General features: G+C 35.6%; 4 protein-coding genes across 4 annotated transcripts; 2 read left to right on the forward strand and 2 right to left on the reverse strand.

Annotated features, from left to right (window-relative positions):
- The first annotated feature begins 1,869 nt into the window (after window positions 1-1,869).
- Window positions 1,870-5,859, forward strand: LOC9324472 (omega-hydroxypalmitate O-feruloyl transferase). Its single transcript, XM_002886872.2, has 2 exons — window positions 1,870-2,478; window positions 4,738-5,859. Exons 1-2 carry the CDS (start codon window positions 2,017-2,019, stop codon window positions 5,626-5,628), a joined length of 1,353 nt encoding a protein of 450 aa, XP_002886918.1. The 5' UTR covers window positions 1,870-2,016; the 3' UTR covers window positions 5,629-5,859.
- Window positions 5,860-6,349: 490 nt separating this feature from the next.
- LOC9322984 (pre-rRNA-processing protein TSR1 homolog) lies at window positions 6,350-11,031 on the reverse strand. The gene is made up of 21 exons (XM_002888363.2): window positions 10,807-11,031; window positions 10,647-10,726; window positions 10,498-10,575; window positions 10,285-10,416; window positions 10,137-10,187; window positions 9,903-10,043; window positions 9,699-9,821; window positions 9,515-9,592; window positions 9,337-9,429; window positions 9,128-9,250; window positions 8,801-8,884; window positions 8,604-8,702; window positions 8,291-8,482; window positions 8,093-8,168; window positions 7,850-7,953; window positions 7,508-7,767; window positions 7,340-7,426; window positions 7,027-7,254; window positions 6,863-6,941; window positions 6,702-6,765; window positions 6,350-6,614 (listed from the first exon to the last, which is right to left on the reverse strand). The coding sequence occupies exons 1-21, from the start codon at window positions 10,895-10,897 to the stop codon at window positions 6,499-6,501; spliced, it is 2,379 nt and encodes a 792-aa protein (XP_002888409.1). The 5' UTR covers window positions 10,898-11,031; the 3' UTR covers window positions 6,350-6,498.
- Window positions 11,032-11,107: 76 nt separating this feature from the next.
- Window positions 11,108-15,449, reverse strand: LOC9324473 (chromatin assembly factor 1 subunit FAS1). The gene is made up of 11 exons (XM_002888364.2): window positions 14,771-15,449; window positions 14,523-14,622; window positions 14,306-14,453; window positions 14,102-14,225; window positions 13,609-13,973; window positions 13,225-13,527; window positions 12,600-12,681; window positions 12,364-12,501; window positions 11,762-12,175; window positions 11,550-11,687; window positions 11,108-11,458 (listed from the first exon to the last, which is right to left on the reverse strand). Exons 1-11 carry the CDS (start codon window positions 15,227-15,229, stop codon window positions 11,285-11,287), a joined length of 2,445 nt encoding a protein of 814 aa, XP_002888410.1. The 5' UTR covers window positions 15,230-15,449; the 3' UTR covers window positions 11,108-11,284.
- A 3,441-nt stretch (window positions 15,450-18,890) lies between these two features.
- On the forward strand, window positions 18,891-19,610 carry LOC9324474 (vegetative cell wall protein gp1). The gene has a single exon (XM_002886873.2). The coding sequence runs from the start codon at window positions 18,891-18,893 to the stop codon at window positions 19,608-19,610; it is 720 nt and encodes a 239-aa protein (XP_002886919.1).
- The last annotated feature ends 5,173 nt before the right edge of the window (window positions 19,611-24,783 follow it).

The raw sequence follows: 24,783 nt of genomic DNA on the forward strand, positions 1-24,783 counted from the left end.
TTATCAAATACCTTTGACTTTGAAGTGAAGCGAGGAGGGAAGCCATGCTCCTTTTAGCATCTTTCTGTTATATGACTAACCCTATTACATAAGGAAAAAATAGGCTTTCCTTTGTTTGGTCTAGTATGAACATAACAAACAGTTGGATCATGTCCAGAAGAGGGATCAACTTTAAAGCCTTGGAACGCAACATGTGGATCAACTACATTAGAGAAGCCTCTTTGACTATCATCTAAGTCAAGAATGTTGTAGACTTCAGCTATGTAGAGAAAACCTTCTTCATGATGATTTGTCTCCAAATAATGGCATAAGAATCATTAAGTCCATTAAAAAACTTAACTATCTTAGCTTGCTATGCCTTCTGACGAGCAGTCTTACCACAAATACATGGATCATCAGGTTCATTTGTACTTTCCAAATTATCCCACAATGTCATCAAAGTTGTATAGTCATCTCATAGTGACATTGATCCTTGACGCAAATCTTGTATTTATTGAGTAAGTGTTAAGTGATATTTCTCACACATTTTATATATATATTATATTTATTTTATCGAGTCTTTTAGTCGAGAACATGTCGTTTTTGATGTTTTTTTAATGTTTCCAGGTTTCTAGACCTGCGGATTGGAAATGGGTTTTTAAGAGAAAGAAATAGACAAGAGAAGAGATATCCATTAAGAGGACATATTGGTTATAAAATCAAACCGATCGGTACAGAAAGGCGCCACCCACAGATCGGTTGGGATACATAACCGATCGGTTGGGATTTTGTAAATCTTCTTTTTTTTCTTAATTTTAAGGTTGTGTTCGAAAGCCTATATATACCATTTATTTCTGCGTAGAACATACTTTCTTATATGATTTTTTATATTTTATTAAGGTGTATTCTTCTTCTTTTTTTTCATTTGCTTTAGAATTATTAAACCTTTTGGTAGTTCTTTCTTAACTCTTGATCCTTCTTCTATAATGATTATATGTACTAAGATAGAAAAAAAAATTACAAGAGAAATGAAGGGAGAAGAGTTTGATCCCTTAACCTTTTGGGTCTACACTGATGCAATGACCAATCTACTACTGAAAGTTTCACAAACTTTAGTTATTCTACTTAAGACTATAAGCATGGGCTTGGCACGCTTGTACATATGGACGGTTCTGATGGCTCTCATACTATATTAGTAAATGTGAGTCTAATTCACACCTAAAAACTAGTTTAAAAGTGGATATGTTGCCCAAAAAAACTTGTCAACTTTTGATGTGGAACATTTCTAATAATATATAGCCAACGATCATATACTGACATACTTTTTTTGTCCATAGATCATCGATATTTGTTATTAAATATCGGTGATTACTGATGGATTCGGTCATATGTAAATGTAATCACCTGCTTTCTTACAGTATTTAGTTTGAGTTTCATGCTTTTTAATATGGCAATAAAAAGTTAGCAACTAAAGGATAATGACGAATTGTAGACTGTAACCGTAATGAGATACTGCAAATGGGTAAAAAAATCGTATTGTTCCACAAACCACAAATTTGTTTGGCAAATATTAATCAACTCAAAAAGGTTGATCACATGCATATTATGTAGCTAACACCGACATATCAATACATAAATCACCAACCCTACTCACACCCACCAAAGCAGCCCATCATTTTTCCCAAATCTATAAACACAACACAATAATACAACAGTGACAATTTTTGCCTTTAAAGAAAACGACGTCGACGTAGCACGAAACTTCTTTGTTTGTTCTTGTAACTTCATAGTCCGTACCAAATCTTTTTTTTTGTTTTTAATTAAAGTCACATTTATTGTGGGATCAATATTACTCTTCATGGATTATTTCATACTATATAATTTACACACAAATAATCATAAAGCCAAGATAAAAAAAAAACGTCTTTCACTACGTGTTAGTCTATATAATATAGATTAAGTCTCAAACCTAAATCACAAACTTCACTCAAAACCTAATTAAATTAGAGAGAAAGAAAGAGAGAGAAGTGTTGCAAAATGGGTTCTTCGTACCAAGAATCTCCACCATTGCTTCTTCAAGATCTCAAGGTTACTATCAAAGAATCATCACTCATTTTCCCATCCGATGAAACCAGTGAGAGAAAATCCATGTTCTTGTCCAACGTCGACCAAATACTCAACTTTGACGTCCAAACAGTTCATTTCTTCCGACCAAACAAAGATTTTCCTCCGGAGATGGTGTCGGAGAAGCTGAGAAAGGCGTTGGTGAAAGCCATGGACGCTTATGAGTTCTTGGCCGGGAGACTCCGGGTGGATCCTAGCTCTGGACGGCTGGATGTTGACTGTAATGGCGCCGGAGCTGGCTTTGTGACGGCGGCGAGTGAGTACACGTTGGAGGAACTTGGAGATTTGGTTTATCCAAATCCAGCTTTTGCTCAGTTGGTTACAAGTCAGCTTCCAAGTTTGCCCAAAGATGATCAACCCTTGTTCGCCTTTCAGGTAAACAACCTTTTGCTTTCTAATTTTTTGTTCCAAAATGATCCTAAATCTAATTAACAAATCACAAGTTTCTTTTTCTTTTTTTTTTTTTTCTCTTTGCTTGTTGTCAACATCACAATTTTCTTTTAATAGGGAAGAAAAAAAAACAAAAGTTTTGAGTGTATAAACACAAATAAGCTTTCTTAGAATCAAAATATTTTTGAACATGTTCACTATAAATTTTGTAAACTTTTAGCTATTTTGTAACCTTGAGGGAGCTAGGGATCTCAAGGATCTAAGTACTTTCATGATATTCGTATAAATCCAGTTCATATAGGCCATTGGTCGAGGACCATGTGGGTAAAGGTTAAAATTTTCTTGTACAATTTCCAACATAATTGTCTATTCTAAACTTATTAAATTGGTAAATAAAATATAACTTGTTTCTTCTATAGAGTCCAAGGATTAATTCGGTCTTTTGTTGTGAGATCTACAAATATAAGTGTTTAAGAAAGTTGCACCATGTATGTCACGGTATAACTCTACAAATCTTATGTTTTATAGTAGAAAATTTTCAATAAATAAATATAAGATAACGAGCTAAGAAAATAATTATAAATAAGTAATAATAGTAAAATTTTGATTCTTAATTTAATTACTTAAATAATCTATGAAATACAGAACTTAAGTCAAGTCTCGACAGTATGGAGTTTTATTTCTATTTGGTTGTAACAAACCATAAACGAAAACATAAATATTTGGGATATAATTGACTCAAGTAAAACATTCTTAAGAAATCTTTAAGTAAATCACCCACCCTATGCAGATTATATAATCATATATGTCAAGTATAACGAAACATGTAGTAACATGTGACATATATATAAATATATATACTCGGACATTATGTACCCCAGAAAAATAGTTTACCTGGGGCACAAATAATATACTAGTTAATAATATTAAATTTTTTAAAAATATTATATCTGTTAGTTTCTAAATACATGTCTAATAATTTGTTAGTTAAATTGAAATTAGAAAGATAACAATAGAATTGAAAGAACATAATTTTATTTAAAATGAATAAGGAAAATGCAATGAATCAATTATAGAAAAGAATAAAAATGTAGGAAGATGCTAAAAAAGAACTTGGGATGTGGCAAAGAAATGAGAAATAGTTAAAAAAAAAAAAAAAAAAAAAACAAACCAAAAATTTGAAAAGAGGAGAATCGAACTCTCTCCCTTAAGGGAAGCATGGGGCACTTAAAGCCAACTTAGCTAGGAAGTTAATACGTGCACTATTCAATTGATAACTCTTAATAGCTAGTATGGAGCACGTGCCCCACCTTATGATGCTGTAGATCCGCCCCTGCCGGACATATATGTTCCAGTTTGGCCTGCAGACATGTAATATGCCAAATAAGTTTGAAATTCTTCCAATGTACAATACTGACACATAATATACATTTGCTTGTTATTTATTATCTTTTATTTATATAAAAACTAGACATACATTTTGAATCTACATATTAGCATTGTCAAATTATCAAACTATAGAAGCAATCATCATTTCAATATAAAAAAAAATCAATCTAGTGTTTTTTGTTTTTGTTTTTCTTGACATCAAAATTTGAATCTTGTTAGTTGTTACTTGTTAGTATTAATTAAACTTTATAAGATATGATTGTAACATAAATCTACTAGTTCCGCGTGAAATTAAAACGCTGGTTATTTTTGTTGCTCATTTATTGAGTCCTACCAAACTTAAAGCAATCTAAATTAATGTGACATAACTCTGTTTGATATATACTGCCAATTAATGTAATCATCACCTTCTAAAGAAAATTAAATTATATAAACCATGCATATAATGAACATATAGGTAGTAGGTAGTAATTAAGTAGTAACTATAGTATTGTCTACATCTTTTAAAATGCGTCGTAGTATGTTAATATACTATGTACTATATAAATAATTTTGTCAAACTTGCAAGTTTTCAAAATTAACTTTTTTTTTTCTTTTTTAAACAGTAAATAAACTTTACGTTGAAAATTAACCAAAACAAAAAAAACCCATAAATCATAATATTTAACAAAAAATATATATATATACCCATAATCTACGTATAATAAAGAAGTGATTCAAAATAGCTGAAAAAATAAAATCAAAATAAGTGATTCAAAATAATATATCTTGAAAAAAAAAATTATATGTTTGGTCCTTGTAGTTGAGTTTGTCATGTCATGGAGATGTATGTACTTAAAATGAAAATTTGGGCAGGTAACATCATTCAAGTGCGGTGGATTTGCAATGGGAATCTCAACAAACCATACAACGTTCGATGGGCTTAGTTTCAAAACATTCCTCGAAAACTTAGCCTCTCTACTTCATGAGAAGCCCTTATCAACACCTCCATGCAACGACCGTACTCTTCTCAAAGCTCGTCATCCACCAAGTGTCACATTCCCACACCACGAGCTTGTCAAGTTCCAAGACTGTGAGACAACAACAGTCTTCGAAGCCACTTCACAGCACTTAGACTTCAAGATCTTCAAGCTATCCTCTGAGCAAATCAAGAAGCTCAAGGAGAGAGCCTCGGAGACTAGTAGTGGTTATGTTCGCGTGACGGGTTTCAACGTTGTAACCGCTTTGGTCTGGAGGTGCAAGGCACTCTCTGTAGCAGCAGAGGAAGGAGAAGAAACCAATCTTGAAAGAGAATCAACGATTCTTTACGCGGTGGACATTAGAGGGAGGCTGAATCCTGAGCTTCCACCGTCCTACACTGGAAACGCGGTTTTAACTGCTTACGCAAAGGCGAAATGTAAGGCATTGCTTGAAGAGCCGTTTGGGAGGATTGTGGAAATAGTAGGAGAAGGGGCAAATAGGATAACGGATGAGTATGCGCGGTCTGCTATAGATTGGGGAGAGTTATACAAAGGGTTTCCACATGGGGAAGTTTTGGTTTCTTCGTGGTGGAAACTCGGTTTCGCAGAGGTTGAGTATCCTTGGGGCAAGCCTAAGTATAGCTGTCCCGTTGTCTATCATCGAAAAGACATAGTTTTGCTGTTTCCGGACATCGATGGAGATAGTAAAGGTGTTTATGTCTTGGCTGCTTTACCTTCTAAGGAGATGACAAAGTTTCAGCATTGGTTTGAAGACACTCTCTGCTGATTTGATGGCTTCACTTTGCATTGCTATTGCCTTATTTTTCTTCACATTATATGGATAATACGGTTGAAATTTGAAAGTTCAAGACAACGCATGTATCTTTCTTCTATTTTCTTTTTAAGTACTAAAACTATGTAATGAAAACACAAAAGATATTGTACAATATCTAATCTCCAACGATTTAAGGATGATTTCGAAATGGAAATATATAGATATATACTGGTCATAATTTTATAGGTTGGTATTTGGTAAGCTTCTGCTCTCCTTCATCCTTTGCCTGTCACTCGTCTTTGTTTTGTGTCTATGCTCCCGCCCTGTGAAGCTGAGTTGTTTGGAATTAGCTCCATGTCTCGTTGCCTCTTCCTAGAGTGAATCGAGCTCTATTGTTTGTTTTGAGCTTGGCTGGTTTTGGTTAGTGATTAGGTAGTAGAATCCCGGCTTTTCCGATCTTCAGCTTTAGTTTATCTGGGAGAATGGATTAATCCTGGAGAATGTTGTTGTTTGTGTGGCCTTTTTTCAAGAGTCGACTTCTCTTGCTTCTTTGGATCACCAAGTAACCTCGCTATTCATGCCATCTCTCAAGTCAAAGTAAGGCTTGTGCGCTGTTGACTTGATTTTGTCCGAAACCAGCCATCTACGCCTCCTGAGCCTGACCAACCCCCTGACTAACTACTATGACATTGCATTTGCCTCTTTGCTTTTCATTTTTTCTGATAAATTTAGCTCGTTGTGAATTTTGGGTTTATATGATATAATTCCCATTAAGGACAAAACTGTGTAGGAGTCTCCACTAAACCACCTACATAAGTTGCCAAACTAGAATGTGGATTCAAAGAAACTTTAACATAATCAGCTTCATTCTACAAATTGGAATCAGAGAAGCTGCGGGTACAGACGCTCAGGCCACTTAGGGTACGCGCGTTTGTACAAGTTCATGCAGACAATGTCATGTTGCTGCACCACTCCATTGAATATACATTTCATCGCCCCTGCATTGTCCACATGTATAAGGAAGATTCTAGATACCAACTTCAACTATTTCAATCTTTATTCTAAGAATAATAATAAGGCCTTACCATGTGTGCCCACTGGCTCCTTCACACGACCACGACGACCACATTTTGACCACACTTCTACAGGCTGCACAAACAAACATTGTTCCATTCCCAAGCTTGAGCTTAATATTATGAAATAAACATAAAATTTTCAATCCATCAATTCTTCTTTTCCTTCTTACCTTGAACCATTTCACGTCTTCTGGGTTGTGGAACATATATCTGACTGATGCTTTCATTTTTGATACTCTCTGAGGATACCTGAACCAAACCACATTTAAAACAGCTTAGAATTACAATATTGTGTATGCAATTGTACTTTGAAAGAGAAAGGTAATAACATTACCCAGTTAATATTATTTTCTTTAAAATTATTTTGTTGGGTTCAATGCTTTTCAAGGAACCAAGGGCAGCAACGGCAGGATCTGACCCTTCAGATATCTTTAGAGCTACCAAAGGAAGGGGTGGGAAAGATATTGGGCCATATATTGAAGCCAACGAGAAACTCCCTGAATGCAAGAATCTCTCCATCTTGTGCTTGTCTGAGCTGAAATTGTCGGTTGAAAATACCGGCCTGGAAATTACCCCCAAACCAATATTAATAAAGATTGCAAACAGGAAAAGCTACTGCAGTAGATAAAGCAGAATAATTTTACGACCTTGCAATGACTTGACGGAAACCAACATGGAACATAAGTTCTTCTTTCGTTTTAATAGGAGCTTCGTAACCATCATACTTCTTTACACTGCAAAAGCATAAACAAACGCGATGAGAATAAAGCTGAGCACAAAAGGTCTCAACAAATAGAAATCTAAAGAGTGATTACCTAAAATGCAGAACTGACATCTGGATTTCGTGTTGTATAAGGCGAAATCCTATAATGGGTTTTGTGTTCACAAGGGAGGATAGTTTAGAGGCAGCACCAAGAGGCACTTCCTTAATATGCAGTCGGACATATGACCCAGTCTGTACACAATCATCTCTGTCTTCTTCTTCCATCTTCAGGGCTTGTTTGAGCACAAGCTTTTGAGTCCGGGCAACGTTATCAAAAGCAAAAATTCTGGCATAGTCCTGAGGTAGAGACTCCTGCATTTGCAAACAAATAATAAAAATTAGTAACAACACTTTACAGGCAAAAAATAATCAACATCAAGATCAGTGTTACTACATTTGGATCCCACGAGGAGGTTCGGAAGGATTTAAGACCCCTGTACTTAGCGAAACATCTTCTTGCAGGAACATCAATGGGAGTCTCTACTTCATCTGGAAATTCTGAGAAAACATAACAGAAAACTTTACTTCACTTCTTATAATGAGAAAATACAGGGAAGACAAATGAATATGTGTACATATACACAGACACACGATAACTTATACTGAATATAACTCCACAAAAGACATAAACACCAACCCTCGTCATCAGCATGTGCCTCTTTGATTTTCTTTATTTCATCCTTAATTTGTTCATCTGTCAAGTCTTCATCATCCTGAACAATAACAACGAGCAGATTGGCTTGTAACTTTACCAAGATACTCAACCATAATAAAAATACAGTGAAACTACAGGTACTATTTTCGCAAGTGACAGAAAAAGTAGACAAACACTTACCATCATCTCGGAGTCATTCTGAGTTCCACTATCAAAATCCCGCACGTTCAGTGATTTTTCGTCATCCTCAAATTCTTGGTCATACTTTCTTTCCTCATTGGCATCCTCTTCTCTATCCAATACCATACCGTTATCATCAGAATCACCAATATCAGAATCTTCTTCATCTGTGTCATCCACAATCCAAGCAGCCTGGAAACCAAATCATAAACCAAAATACGAGGGCCACCGAGTTATGGCCTTTATTTTGGAGGACAATTGCACCAGAGAGAAAAATAGGGTAAGAACATTAGGTTAAAAACCATCCAGAAACCTGATATTCTGAAGTCCCTCTTGGCAAAGTCTTCTTCTTTAACTTTCCCTGTTTCTGATTTTTGTCAGCCTCAGCCATTTCTTCCTCTGTTGGCCATGTCTACACAATGAAGCATTACACAACTGGTGACTTCGCAGAACAGATAACTACACAAGTCAATTTTCCCCTTCTTCAGTGAAAGAACAAATTGGACTTACCTGTTCCCCTGCTAAAGGATCTGGAGTGTTTTCAACTACTAAAGGCTCTTGTTTTATAGGATCAGGAACCAGAGAGTTCAATACCTGGTCAAATCAAACACATGTAAAAAAGAAGAAGGCCGTGAAAATAACATCATGAAAGGACAATAACATCTTATTTCTCAAGGAAGCAACTAATCAGAATATGATATCATGACTGAATTCCAACAACCATATAAGTAAAAGTTTTATTTTCTTTGAAAGATGTTGTGCAGGCATTCAACCCAATGTAACTCTTACATAGTAAAAGTTTGTTGATCTGTGAATGAAGATATCACATATACATACCTCTTCATCATGTAAAGCATCTAATTCCATGGAATTCTGATTTTTCCTTTCATTCAAAGGAAATGGGTCGTTTAGCACTTCAATTTTTGAGAACTGAAAATCACCAACGCCAGAAACATGGACCTAATTTTAAGGAAAAAAAAAAAACTTTAGGGGATCGGACATGGGTACAACATAAGGCATGACAGAGAGTATAAAGGCTTGATTACCAGCTGATTTATAGACAGTTTGCGAGCACGCAAGTAACCAGAGAGAAGTAGAGTGCACTTTCCTGAGCTTTCATCATCCACCAGCATCCCAACCTAAATGCACCACTCAAAATTATGGAGTTACTATACTTTTTTACAAAACCTTTTTTCTCAGTCAAAATTAGATGTTACCAAGTACCTTCTGAGCCACAACATATGGTCTTTGACTCCGCCAATGAGGTACAGTAAGCCTTTGTGCTTTGAATAACCACATAAACTGCAAACATTCCCAGAAGTATGGATTTACATCATCTAGACTAAACATGACTTATCAAGGACCTTAGATCTATTGAAAACGGCTTACTAAAATAAAGAAAATGTACCTTATGCAACTCATCTCTGGTATCTGCTGGATAAAACTTACAATCCTCAGGAAATTCAGAAGCAAGTTGAGAGGCACATATCTTCTTCAGCTCATTTTTCTTTTTTAATTCACTCGGTAAATCCTACAGTCATACAAAACGAACTTGAGAAGCTCAACTTCAAGAACAACATTTTAAAAATATATAGACAAGCAAGAAACTTACACGAATCAATACAGTGGTGCTTGGTAGACCAATTGATCTAAACACAGAAAGACACTGATTTCCAAATGAATCTATATAGTTAGATTTATTCTCTTCCCATGGAGAGCTTGCAGATGCAACAAAAGCCATCAAATCGGCAACCTATTTATTACCAGTAAGAAATATATCAGTTAACAACTGTTACAAACTCTGCTCAATGAAAGAACCAACAAACAGAGACAATAATTCTCATGCCTTGGCCATTTCCATGCATGTCAGAAGATCCCCGTGAGGCGCCTTTAACACCTGTGATATATTCACAACATTAATGATCACACAAGGATTTGACTTTAAGTAGCGATGTTAGTTCGAGTATATATATATCATAAGGGAATACACATACGGTTGCTTTTAGCTTATACTCAGAAGATGCAACTGTCGAAGAAGTGACCCCAGAACCATCAGAAGATAATAGCTCTAAAAGATCTTCATTAAGTGAATCCAATTCCACAGAAGCAGAGAGAGGAAACAAAACCTATCATCATTAGCAAATACAAAACATAAGGGTGATGATTGCAACAAAACACACATAAAACAAGTAACAATGTAAACTCACGATAACACGAGGAGCACTGTTTAATCCTCCTGATGCTCTCTTCTCCTTCAAAACTGTTGCCCTTTTCTGCTCTCGAAGCTAACATTAAACAAAAATCAATAAAAACACAAATTCAAAATCTTGATAACTCTGTACAAGGAGAAATTTACCATCTTGCCACGCTGAAAACGAGCAGCTTTAGCACCTTTAACATAGTTATTACTGTCTGATTTCCCAATCCGGCAACTATCTGATTCAATAAAACGGTCGGGAGATTTCAGAATCTGAAGATGGGAAACAGAGGAACTGTTTAAGGCTTAAAGAGTTTACCTTGGAGGGAAGTTCTGTGGAGATTACGAGAAGATTTGGAGGTAAATCTAGTCTTGTGAGCTTTGTTAACTTGAATTCTAGAGTTTCCCATGGTTGCTGGATTGGTGACTGCACACAAAAAACTGCTTCGAAGAAGAAGCGATGGAGGCTGAGAGACCGCGAGGAAGAAGAATGGTGAAAACGACAAAAGAGCTAATCCGTTTAAACGACGTCGTATTATATATTAAACCCTAAAAAAGGTTTAGGGCTTATTACTGTACTCCGAAAGTTTTGAAAATTTTAGTTTTAAAGACCTTTTAACTGAACAAAACATTTCACTATTTCATGTTGCTTCTTAAACCATTTTATCATTCCCTCAACTACATTACTTTACTGAGATATTATGCATCATACATTTGTATCCACAAGAAGCAAACAAAAAGGATTTAGCCAAGTTGAGGGATGTAACCAAAAAAAAAGATGGAAACTGTGCAGAGACTCAAGCATTTTCGTTTTCCAATCTCTCTGATGCGTCTTCAACTGCAGGTTGTGGCTTTGTGGATGGAGGCAAACAGCGTTTTGAGAAGAATGTAGATATTGTTTTCGGTAATCTCTTACCGCCTTTATCTGGTGACGGTGATAATCCAAGCTTTGTTAATACTTCTTTCTTTACCTGTTCATTAGAGCGAAAGATCGCAGAATGTTGATAAGCAACTCTGTCTCAAGGCAAAATCTCAAAAGAGATGATCAAAGTATTAACTAACCTGCCAACGACTATCCTCGAAATCTGATATTTCACGCACTTTTTGTCTAAGCTTGGTCTTTGGAACATCAGGGAACTTCTGCTGTAATGTTTCAACTACTCTATTGATACCTTGAGAGCATGATTGAATAGTTGATACCTGGACGCCAAATTCTTGTTAGGGCCAAGTACCAATATATAAAAAATGTTATTTGTTTCGAGAGATCCACTTACAACTGTAAGCAAATCTGAGTCTGGTATGGATTTTGCTTTTGAATTAGATGGAGGAGTGCTCTGGCTACAAGTAGACTTGTTGGTTTCTAGATCCTCATCTTGAATGTCATTGATTGATATCTCGATGAGAGAAGACCAAGGGAATGGTCGCACTACGAGAGCTCGCAGACATATTTGTTCCACTTTTTGTGTCCCTTCTAAATCTTTAGCAGCTAAGAGAGGGACCTTCTCATGCGTTAGGTTACATATGATCAGTGGCTGCGTTTTCTTGAGAGCGTGGTCAGTTAAACTTTGCAGATGTTTTTGTTGTTGGAGTAATATGCAAAACTCTTGACTTTCTTGATCTTGCTTAGATGATGGCGTACTTGCATCCTGTTCAGACGGATCAATGTCCATTCTGTCCACTTGTACCCCCTGAAACAAAAAATCACAAAATCTTTTTCAAGAAACTTTACATTCGTTATAAATGAAGAATTCAAATTGTAACTTGATCAATAGTTTGGATACTCCAAAGAAACGCAAATTTGGCTTCATTAGATTCCCAGACTGCAACCTAGATTTAGAATAATCTATGACGAGTTAATTAAAAACTGCTTTGTTACCTCATCTTCTGATAGATATCCATCAGGAACCATAAAGTCATCTTCACTATCATCTTCATCATCAGCCTTTGAACATCCTTCTTCCAAACTTTCGTCTTCATCTTTCTCACAATCTGAAAGGCTTTCACCAGCTTCTTCCTGTAAACAAGTATCTTTAGTACCCAGTGATCTCTTGTCAAGTTTTTGGGTTGTAAAGTTACAATTTCCAAAAGCATGTACTAATTCAGTAAAACTACCTCTTCCCATTCTTCATCACTATCAACTTCATAATCCAATTCTGGATCCTTTTGCAGAGGACGACGTGGCTTTACAACTTGACTGCAAATGTCAAACAGAAGATCCCTCATTAAGTTACAGAGGTTAGGATCTCTAAACATAACAGTACCATTGTAAGCAAACTTAGAGAGTGTAAACTATCTTCTCCTTTAAATTGGACGGCCAGATGCATATCAAAATAAGAAATGGTATTGTTGTAGCAGAATCACTGAGAACGTTCTCTACATTACAGGTTCACTACAATGATTGTTCAATCCAAATTGAAATGCATAAGATGATAATAACCACAGATCCAACATAGACGATGGATCAGCACAGGGTAAACTAGCATAGGAGTATCTTTACTTCAGAGGTCATTTATCGTATGCTTTATTAAACACCATGAAAAAGTAGTCACATAGGCAGCTGAGAAAAACTTCATAACTTTTGTAAAACAAAGCTAAGATGAAAAAGTAGTACCAAACAAACCCAGGGGAAAGCTTGTAAATAAGTCAAGGCTTCACAGATATTTATTTTTGGCTAACTAATAATCTATAATATATTAGCTTACTGCTGAAATGAAAGTTTTCAAATATAAGTACTAACCTTTGGCTAGGCCAGATACCATAAAAGCCTGGTCTGCAGCTTTTATCAAATTGTAGCAACTGCTTGGCCCTCCTGGACTTCTTACGATCAGATGAGGAAGACTCACACTGCCTAATGCAAGTTACACCATCAAAGTTTTTCTCTTCATGTCCATCCCCATGCTTCTCCATGTTAGGTTCACCATCAGATGTAGCTAGTTTTAGTTTTGGAAACAGTTCACTCTTAGGCTGCCTACGCATCCCCCAATGTTTTTTCGAACTCAAGAGCGAATGACCCAACTGACGCCAGGAAGCAAAGTGTTCCCTACAAAGAAATACAACTCAGATCAAAATACCCAAAGTGACATCTCACAGAATCAGTCAACAAGGAAAACAACTGTCATACCTGCGAATATCATCAACTGTAGCTTCACAAGTAGTTGAAAAGGCGTTGTCGATGGCCTGAATAACTGTTCCACTTTCATTATCATGTTTTGTACATGACGGCTCTTGAGCAGTTACTTCACTGGAAGGAAGTTTGGGTTGGGTCACTGAACTGTCTTTACTTTTTTTAAGAAACCGCTCCATGATTGAAGCTTGTTTCTGTACTTGAAGTTGCTTCTTTAGCTCGGCTTGTTCCTTCTCTCTACGCTTCTGCTCCTTCTCCGACTCATCTTGCTGTTTCTTTATCCGTTTTCTTGACTCAGTCTCTTCCTTTTCTTTATTATTTTCATCGATAATTGCTTTCTGCAGTAGCTTCTGCTCTTTTTCCTGACAATAGCGAACAAATGCTCAGTCAGAAATCAGAATTTGAAATCAAATAACACATCCAAGATGACCAAAAGAGAGTAACCAGCGCCAAAAAAGAATTCCAGAAATGAAGGAAAATATCAGCTTACTTGTTGCAATCTTTCTTTCAATACTTGACGTTCCATTCTCTTCTTTTCCTTCTCAGCTTCACATCTACTTTTCTCCAACTGTTTAAGAAGCAGCTTCTCTTCTCTCTTTGAGTCTTTCTCAGCCCTTAACGACCAAACACAATAACTGAGTAAGAATAAATACAAGAGATAAATATAAACCAAGTACTACTTGAAGATTCTTACATCTCTGTGCTGTTCTTCTGCATCATGTTATCCATGAATGATCGAATATCCACCTCATTCAGTATTTTACCAAGCTTCTCAGAAGCTTTGCTCAAATCAGATCTCCACGACTTTTCAGTTTCTTCTCTTTGTACTGCCGCTAACATTGCTGAATTACAACATAAGCATTAGCCCCCTCACATCATTTTCATAATCATTAATAGAAAGCAACATTTACCAGAAACTGCTGTAATCCTTTCATGAATCTTCTTCCTACAAGTCCGGCGAATTTTTAACACTCCACGGATAGAATTCGGCAACATTTTCAGATCTCTCGTCTATAACACCAAATAAACATCACATCTCAAGCATTAAATGATATCACCAAGAATATAAACCACACCAAAATTACCATTTCTAGCAAGATTCAAAGATCCAAAAACCACCACAGAAGCAAGAAACAATACCAATTGAGTAACAAATTACCTCCCAGCACCAAAGACAAGATTCAGTATCATCCTCCAAAACATCAGCATCTGCATTAAGCACACCATAACTCACTCTCTGACCTACAGAAACAACAGCACTCTTCACAGCTACAATAGTAACACTTTCAATCTTCTCCTTCAATTTCAAGTAAATCTCATCAACAAGCTTCGACAATGGCAAACTCATCTCCTCCATCAACAAAGCCACCATTGAATTCACAGACGAACATTCACTAAACCTAGAAAACAGATCTGTTCTCTTACTCTGATCCATAACTTCTCGAAAATACGCGAAAAGCCCTTTCATCTCTAAATTCAACGACGAGATCTGAGCTTCTTTCTCCTCAGAAGTTAGATTCTCAACCGCCGCGGGTTCTCTCTTCCGCTTATTCGGCTTCTTCGGCTCAATCATCGTCTTCCGATTTTCAATTTCATTCACCGTCGAAACTTCTTCCATCGCATAAAAAAAAAACCCTAGAAAAATTAGGGAATCTATAAACCCAAGGAAAATTGAAACAAGATCTAGAATCTGAGAAATCGAAAGCGAGAGTGGAGATTTCAGATTTGTTGTTCCTTTAGTGATTTTGATTTTGGATTTTATCGAATTTTCTCTGAGTTCTTAGGTTTTTGAGAAGATGAAGAAGGAGGGAGTGGGAAGATGATAGGTTTGAAAGAAAAAAAAATGGAGGATTCACTAAAATGAAGGCGTCGTTGATTTTCCCGCCAAGGAATTGACGGGTGGATTTGCCTCCAAATGACACATTGGCGCCAGTTTATTTTGGAGATTAGGAAGCACATCTTTATATGGGCCTTCTTTTGTGTATTTCCAGCCCATCAAGACGGAAATTTGGGCCTCTCTTTTTTTTTTGTTCAAACTGGGCCTCTCTTTTCATGTATGTAAATCTATGGTTGAATTAATACACCTCCCAAATTATTTAGTAAGAGTTACAAATGATTAATTACTGGTTGAAGTTACAATTGAGTTTAGACGTGGAGTTTAAATTTTGGTCAATATAATTTTTTGAAAATTTTAATGTATTTTAGTGGAGGAGTGAAGTTTTTCTAATTATTGAATAGAAGTTATAAATGATTTCAAATGTATAGTTACAGCTAATTTTAAATGTGAGTTAGTTAATCAAAGATAAATGTTATATATGTGTGTGTGCGCTTCAATGTGGAGTTTAAGATATGTTCAATATAGTTTTCAAAAATTAATGTACTATTTTAGTGAGAGGTGAAGTTTTTCAGGTTATTGAGTAAAAATGATAGATGAATTTAAAAGTGTAGTTGCACATTATTTTAAATGTGAGTTAATTACATATAACAGTTTCGTAAAAATAAAATTTAAAACCAAATGCCAATGGTCTAGTTGGAGAAAGTGAACATCTTACTATTCAGTCTTGCTTGCTTTAGAGTTTTATAAGATTTATGTATAACAAACTTCATCATCTCTATTTTCAACATTTGTGAATTTTGTTTGATAATTGTAACTGAGATAAAAGAGAAATCTTAAATACAAGAGCAAAGTTAATAACCAATATTAAACTAGTTTAATCAATCTTTAGTTTGAATGGAACATTGTTTGAAAAATGAAAAAAAAACAAACAAACAAAAACACTTCTAACAAAGAAATAGAGGTCGGTAAAACTAGTTAATGAGTTAATGTTGGCTCAAATTTGTTAATGGGTTAATTTTAGGGAGAATAACTAGAATGACCCTTATATGGGGATTAATAACTAGAATGACTCATATTTTTTAATAATAACTAGAGTGTTTTCGTTTTTTTTTTAATCTCCAAAATACTCCTATAAAGCTTTGTACAGAAAATCATAATAACAAAAATGTCATTAAAAAAAAAATGCCAGCTAGGCAAAAGTTGCTGTTATTTACAGAAAAACCTGTCATTATTTACAGTTTTGCCACTGATCTCTGCGAATTCAAATAAATATGTAGAAAAAATCTGCCACCGATTTTAGAAATCTGCCACAGATTTTATAAATCTACCACCGATTTATAAATCTGCCACAAATTTAATTGTATCGTTATCACTGACTTGTTTTCTTGCCGATTTGTTTTTGAATCACAGATTTGTTGTACAGATTTATTTCTACCACAGATTTAGTATACAGATTTTTTCATAGGTTACTACCGATTTATAGGCTATTACAGATTTTTTGTCTACCACAGACTTGTCTTACAGATTTTCTTTGATGACATCGCAGATTTCCTAGGTTTCCCAGATTTATTTCTACAGATTTGTTTTTCCTACGGACTTTTTGTCAATCACGTTTCCGCAGACTTATTAATAGTACCTACCGACATATATTAAGTCTGTACGTTGTTGCAGATTTGTTACTGCAAAAGATAATAACTAGACTGACTCTTAGTGATCACAGAGTTTTACCTCTTGACGGCAGATATATTATGAATCACAGATTTATTTCCCATCATCACAGATATATGTGTCGTAGTTGTTGCAGACTTAATCTAGACTTAACTACCTTTTGAGTTGTCACAGACTTGTTGTTACACTTTGACCACAGATATAGTTTTACAGACTTATTTGAAGACGCCACAGATTTGTTGTTACACTTTGATCGCAGATTTATTTGGTCTCTAGATTTATGTTGTCACAGAATTATTTGGTCTTTATTTTCATCATGCCAAGGGATTTTGCACTTCCAATACCAGAGCATGTTGCGACTAAAGTGTGTTCGCCACCTATTCCGAAACAACAACCAGGTAGACCTAAAAAGTCAAGATTTAAATATGCCCTTGAGAAAGCCATGGAGAATAAGAGGCGTAGGAAACAACACACGTGTACCAGTTGTAATGAAACTGGGCATAATCGTAAAACATGCAAGAAGGCATAAACTTGATGAAGTAGTCTCTGTTGTAAACTTTTGTTGTATTTTTCAAACTTGTATGAGTGTTGTTATGGAACATGTAAGACGTCTGTATTGACATGTCAAACTTTATGTGTTATTGTAGAACATGTGTGTTGTTATGGAACTTGAATGTGTTGTTATGGAACTTATATCTCTAAGAATTCACGTCTTACATGTTCTTATAAAAGTCTGTGGTTACAATAACACTCAGGAAAAATAACTGGTTCACAACAAAAAAGTCGGTGGTAACACCTGCAACAACTGGCTCACACCAAAAAAGTCTGTGGAAACAATAACATTCCTAAATAAGAAAACTTGCAACATCTCACTCAAAACCAAATGCAACCACGACCATATCATAAAGAGACTCATTTTGAGTGATCATTGAGATAGGAGATCTCGAACTCTGCACGACGAGGCAATAGATTAGTCAATGCTACGTCTCCCGTCGGTGGAACTTCCTCAAACATCTCAGCTCCTAATCTCTCCCGCAATGCCTGAATGTTCCCATCGTTAAGTCCATCAAACTGCCATCCTAAGGCTAGGCACTCTTTTTCTTCTCCAGAATCTTAGACACATTTTTCAAAACAAATATGTGATCAACGAATCAAAACTGTGGACATACTTAAAATAAGTCTGTGAACATATTAAAACAAATTTGTGGTTATGTCAAAACAAATCTGTGGTGACACAAACAAGTATGTGAACATATCAAAACAAATTTGTGGTCATATCTAAACATATCTGTGGTGATACTAACAAATTTGTTTCTTAGTAACACTACAAGAAAACATGAGATTAGCGACTTAATTCGGCGACTAATTTTGCAGTCGCTACATCTAGTGACCGTTTAGCTACGTTTTGGCGACTAAATATGAACCAAAATACGATAGTCGCTAATTAGTATCTAATATGAGACTGATTTATATTGTCGTTATATAGTCGCTAAATATGGCGACGGATTAGTTACCGAATATTTAGTCGCCAACTGGAGCGACTCAGTGGCTACGAATTAGCGACTGCGTAATTCTAGTTGGACATTCAAATTGGGCCCAAAAGCCCAACAACCCAGTAACGTTAGCCCATGAGCCCAAGTATGAACGTTTTCTACGTTCTCCCTTCGTAGAAAACCCTAATCCCGTTTTGCTCGCACCCAAATCAAACCCTAGATTCTCTCGATCTAGCGACGAACCCTGATTCTCGACCGAATTATCTCTCGTATCTCTCTCGATGGCTCCGAAGAGAGGAAGAGGAAGAGGAGGAAGAGGAAGGGCTCCGAAGGTTTCCCCAAATCGACCTGTCGCCAATCGACCCACTGCTTCTGGGACGTCAAATCGAACACCCAGTACTCTTCCTAGCCAGTATACCTTCACTCCGGCGAATCCTGAAGCCCCAGAGACTCAGCAAAGTCCGGTAAATCCTGTAGCCCTAGAGTCTCAGCCTCCGACTCATAGAGACTATCCTCCTCCGACGCAGCTGTTCCAGTCCGGCGATGATTCTCCTCGAGGCTCTGGGTCGCATCCATTTCGGGAATCTGGATCTACTCAAGTTCGAGGGTCTGGATCTGTTCAAGGACGAGGCTCTGTAGGATCTATTCATCGTCTAGCTTCTCGGTCGAATCAACCTCCTGCGCCGGTTCAACCTCCTGCGCCGGTTCAACCTCCAGCGTCGACTCAGCCTGCAGCGTCAAATCGACAAATACCATCTCGTCAACAAAGACCTTCTCCTCAACCTCGAGCCTCTGTATCGCATCATAGTTCTCAGGCTCAAAACTCACACGAGGAATCTGAAGATGAGGAAGCTGAAGGTGAATCTGAAGAAGATGTGTTGAGGGATTCAACACTCCCAGAAGATGTCCTCGCAGATTTACATGCTACACTTCTCATCCCAGGCCGTGAGAAGTTCACCACCGTCATCTCTCCCAACCTCGAGCCTGAAACCACTTGGTAAACATTTTTAATTTTGATTGTATATAGGTCTGATTGTATATAGATTAGGTAAATAGGTTAGCTTGGTAAACATTTTCAATACTTAAGTAGAGTCTTCTTATTGGTCTGCATGTTTTGGTCTTATAGTCTGTTAGGTTTGCTTGTATATAGGTCTGCTTGTATAGTTTGAGTTAGAGTCTGTTAGTATATAGTATTAGCTTTATTGGTCTGCTTGTATAACTTAAGTAGAGTCTGGTTGTATAATTTGAGTTTGTGTATGTTTGTATTTGATTAGGTCTACTTGTTCGCGGTAAAATTTTGTCTCCTCTTATACTTATGTAATTACACTTTTGTTTTGTTTTTTGATCACTAACACCAAACTCTACTCTTGTTTTGTAGAAACTACACACCTGGCATCCCTCAGTGACAGGTGTTGTTGAAGCTAAATTCTACAAGATTTGTCAGGTGCGGATGAAAGACATGGTTAGCAAGGCATGTTCAAAACGAGAGAGGCCAAATTGGATCGAGAAAAAACTTTGGATAGAGATGTGTGCCTATTGGGACACTGAAGAAGCATTAGCAAAGAGTTCAACCACATCAGCAGCTAGGATGTCTGACCGTAATGGTCTTGGTCCTCACAAGCATGTTGCTGGTCCAAAGTCATTTTTACAAATAGAGCAAGAGATGGTACATTCTGACCTATTTACTTTGTTTTAGTTTTAGATTACTTAGACCTATATATTTACTTTGTTCAGGAAGTTGAATTGGGAAGACCTCCTACTATTGGTGAAGTTTTCATCAGGACTCATACCAAGAAGGATGGGACTTTTGTGGATAGGAAGGCGCAGGAAGTCCATGAAACATATCTCAAGAACAAGGCAGCTAAGTTGGCTGCCCTTCAAGAGAATGATGAACAAGCAGATGGGACTTCGCGACGATCTGAGCTATCTCAAGAGGAGGATGATGAGATCTTCCTTCAGGTAAATAGTCTGTTATTTATGGTTGTTTTTGTTATGCAGTCTAACTGTGTAATACTCTTTCTTTTGGTATGCAGTCTACTATCACAAACGACAGAGGAGAATACTTTGGTGTTGGCAGCCTCGGGGTTTACATCAACGGGAAGCGCAAGTACCCAGGAAGCAGTTCTTCTTTCACAACACTCCAATCACAGCTTGAGGATGCTAACCGGAAGATTGAGGAACAAGCAGCGCTCCAAGCAGAACGTGAAGCAGAGGCTTTGCGGGTCGCAGCTGAGCAAGCAGCTGAGATCAAGCATTTGGCGATGGTGAAGAAGTATTTGAGCGAGACTGACCCAAAGTTTATGGCCTTCCTCAAGTCTCAATCTGCTGCCACTGATACTACTACTGCTGCCACGACTGCTGCCACTGCTGCTGCCACTGCTGCTGCCACGACTGCTGCCACTGCTGCTGCCACGACTGCTGCTACTACTGCTACTATTCCTACTGCTCAACAACCATAGGTCCCTCCTTCTCTAAACTTTCCCTCCTTCTCTGAACTTGAAAACATTTGTGTTGCTTTGAAAACTTGTGTAAGTTGTTTGGTTACTTGAACTTGGTTCTTATGTTTATGTATGTTTATGTTGTGGTTTATTTTATAATGTTCTTATGTTTTAAATAGAAGTCTTTTTGCTTATAAATTGGTAATAACAATCAAATTAGCAACAATTTATTCTTCCAAAATTAGCATTCTAAGTCGATAATAATCAGTCGCAAAGTAGTATCAATTCAGTTACCAAAACATTTAGAAAATAGTCGCCATGTAGTGACATAACAGTCGCTAGATTCGTCACAAAACAGTCGCCAAAAGAGTCGCAAACTTAGCGACTGTGTGACGACTGAATAGCGACTGCAAATAATGGTCGCCTATTAGTCGCCAAATAGCGACTGTTATGCGACATATTAATTTAGCGACGCAAGGTTCAGCGACTACGTGTTTTAGTCGCCAAACAGTCGTAATTATGTATTTAGCGACGATTTTGTTACTATTAGTGTAGTCGCTAAATCCATGTTTTCTTGTAGTGTAAACACAAACCAGCGAAATTCATAATCACTGAAGTTAACTCGACCGGAATCTATGTCGATGACTAGACAGAACCCATCGAGAACCAATAAATCTGCAATCAAAACAATGCAACCAACAAACAAATCTGTAATGATAAACAAATAATTTGCGATAACTAACAAATAAGTCTGCCGTCAAGACTGGCATTTCATCAAACACCTTTCATGCGATACGTATTTACAACTTAATTTATCAAAAAGACCATAAATCAAAGGAAAGCCTCGATGTAGCTGCTACTGGTGAGGGAATTTGGCGTAGTTGTTGGCGGCAAAGCCTAAGAAGATGAAGTAGAAGCGGTGGAGAAGAGAGAAGCGACGATCTGACGGAGGAGGGAGAAGCAACATAGCGAAGAAGAGGGCAACGAAGAAACGAAGAAAAAGAGATAAAATGTTTTGGATTTTTTTTTTTTGTGATATAAAAATGATTTTTATTTTTTTTGTTTCAAAATTAAATAAAATGGCAATTTCGTTATTATAACGTAGAAACAGGTTAGAAGGTCTTTTTACAAAAGATATGAGTCATTCTAGTTATATCTTTCAAAACAGAGTCAATCTAGTTATTTCTATTAAAATGTAGGTCATTCTGAGTAATTTTCACTTAATTTTAACTATTATTACGAAATTTAAGCTTTTGAATCAGTCGTCTCAATTACGAAATTTCTATTTAAGCTTTTTTACAAAATCGTATTTAAAAGAATGCAAGCATATGTTGTTCAATTCAGAAAGAAATACCAACGAAGTGAATTCAGAATAGTGTAAACAACCAAAGATTCAATCGTTTATTGACAAAAGAGTCTTTACTAAGGTAAAAGCATCTATTGAGCTCAATATCTGACAAAAAAAAACATGTTTTGTACATATAAATATTAAAATGCAAATGAATAGTATTTTTCAGTAACAACGCGAATCCAGTTTCCTCAAAAAAAATCAGAGAAAGAATGATTGGTTCGAGCCTTAACACAAAAAGTTTGGAAAAAAAACTTTGTAGGTAGTGTTGAGGCAATAGATTGGCTAGTAGTCCTCTATTTTTGAAATTCTAAATTTCTTTGGAACGAGAGTAAATATAGTAATATTAGTGGAGGTTGGCGTGAAAGTGCAGATTGGTAGAATTTATTAATAGATCTAGTGACTTTCAAACTGATTTGTTGACACTTGTTGCAAGTCCATCTAGTCGTGGTGATTTTTTAAGATTAAGTAGTTTTGGAGCCACTAAATTTTAATAAAGAGTAAAACCATTTGATATTTGAGCCTGATTTTATTTATTTTAAAGCCTATGATAGTTGGAGACAATTGGAATGACATGTAAATAGAGACTAGAATTTTACTAATTTAAAATACACACCCGAAAAGTTTATATAAGTTAATAATTCAAACATTCATATACTATATTAAAAAATGTACTTAAGCCATAACAATATGAATATTTGAAATTAAAAAAAAATGTTTGAATACACCTAAACTAGCTTATGCAGCTATGTGTTGAAATTGTGTTGGATAATCTTGAGTGTAAAATTTCATATTTTCTCAAATTTAATTATGAAAATTTAAACAAATGCGAAACATTCTAAGTTTTTCTCTTATGGATTGCAAGGTAAATCAGTTTTGAAGAGATCAAAGCCGAAACAATACGAGAGGAGGCAACAAATATTCTTGACCACAGAAAAGAGAAAGAACATGGTTAATGATTATAGTCATATGTATAATTCCACAAAATGTTAATTCACTCTATTTGTTGAATTCTATATTGGTGTCATATATTACACATTTGACTAGCTACAATAAATTCACTCTTTAATTATTATTTTTAGTGACAATACCTCGACATTCTTTTATTCTATATTGGTGTCATATATTACATTTTGACAAAATTATATAGCTTCAAGCCTACAACGGATTCACTCTTTATTTTTAGTGACAACACCTCCACATTCTCTTTATATCAAAGAAAAAAACTTTATAAAAGAAATGCTTCCACATTCTTTTATTTGTAAATAAAGAGATATATATTGGTTGCAAACTTGCAATAATCAAAAACAAATAAATTGAGAAATTAAATGGCTTGTGTTTTTTGTTTGCTGCATTGTACCAAATGAAATAACAAAACAAAAAAAATAGAGAGATGATTTTATATATTTGTAAAAATAGGAAAAACCAATGAATTGACGTTTTATTCAGTTTTCAGTCATAGGAATAAGATAAAGAACTTTTAATTTATTTTCAAAAGTAATTTTGAAAAAATAATCCAAAAAGGGTGATAAGATTTGGTGGCCATTAAAAATGCTAATTTTACGTGTGAGCTTTTTGTATTCATTCCCACGAGGCAACCCTCACGGCTCAAGCATCTCTCGTCATGCTTCTGACGTCCCCTTTTGATATGCCATTTGCATGATACTAAATAATGCGTTTTAATTTAAACTTAGCGATAAAAAAATATAAATTAAAAAAATAATCAAAATAAATTAAATTAAATTAAACTAAACTAAATAAATATAATCAAAACTAAACTTAGTTAATTAAATTAAACTGAATTAGATTCAAATAAATCAAATTAAATATAATCTAAATTAAAATAAATCTTATTAAATTAAAATAAAATATAATTAAGTTAAAATTAATCTTATTAAATTAAAATATATTAAATTCAAATAAATCAAATTAATTTTAAAATTTTAAAATATAGCGACTGTTTAGAGCGACTGTCAAACGAACAACACAGCGACAGCCGCCAGCGACAGGCAAACGAACAACACATATTGTCGCTGGATTCAGCGATAGGCAAACGAACAGGGCCTTAGTAACAGTCAATGATTTTATTCTGTTTATATGATCATCGATGATTCGATATACAAAATGATGACAACCCACAACAATAACAAAAACAATCGGAATCAGTTCGATTGAATTTATGTTTAATTTTTATAAGAAAGTCCAAAGAAGAGATGATGAATTGAAAGTTTATCAAGAATAATGAGATCTTTTTTTTTTTGTTAAAGATAATGAGATCTTTCACATTATTGAGAAAGTATGAAGATAGATACGTTGATGATAGTGAAGTGAGACATCTTGGCCAACAATAGAAGAAGATTCCATAAAGGATTGGATGAGTGCAAAGTT

The sequence above is a fragment of the Arabidopsis lyrata genome, assembly GCF_000004255.2.
Source record: "Arabidopsis lyrata subsp. lyrata unplaced genomic scaffold ARALYscaffold_2, whole genome shotgun sequence".
Classification (NCBI taxonomy): Eukaryota; Viridiplantae; Streptophyta; class Magnoliopsida; order Brassicales; family Brassicaceae; genus Arabidopsis; species Arabidopsis lyrata.

Excerpts from the sequence above, each read along its gene's own strand:
- LOC9324472 (XM_002886872.2), top strand. The coding sequence starts at position 2,017 with ATGGGTTCTTCGTACCAAGAATCTCCACCATTGCTTCTTCAAGATCTC. Across the intron at positions 2,479-4,737 it reads AACCCTTGTTCGCCTTTCAG|GTAACATCATTCAAGTGCGG; the intron begins GTAAACAACCTT and ends AAATTTGGGCAG.
- LOC9324473 (XM_002888364.2), bottom strand. The coding sequence starts at position 15,229 with ATGGAAGAAGTTTCGACGGTGAATGAAATTGAAAATCGGAAGACGATG. Across the intron at positions 11,688-11,761 it reads ACTCAGATTTGCTTACAGTT|GTATCAACTATTCAATCATG; the intron begins GTAAGTGGATCT and ends TTTGGCGTCCAG. Across the intron at positions 11,459-11,549 it reads TCGAGGATAGTCGTTGGCAG|GTAAAGAAAGAAGTATTAAC; the intron begins GTTAGTTAATAC and ends TCTAATGAACAG.
- LOC9324474 (XM_002886873.2), top strand. The coding sequence starts at position 18,891 with ATGGCTCCGAAGAGAGGAAGAGGAAGAGGAGGAAGAGGAAGGGCTCCG.
- LOC9322984 (XM_002888363.2), bottom strand. The coding sequence starts at position 10,897 with ATGGGAAACTCTAGAATTCAAGTTAACAAAGCTCACAAGACTAGATTT. Across the intron at positions 10,188-10,284 it reads AGTATAAGCTAAAAGCAACC|GTGTTAAAGGCGCCTCACGG; the intron begins GTATGTGTATTC and ends AATATATCACAG. Across the intron at positions 8,483-8,603 it reads GAGGGACTTCAGAATATCAG|GCTGCTTGGATTGTGGATGA; the intron begins GTTTCTGGATGG and ends TTTGGTTTCCAG.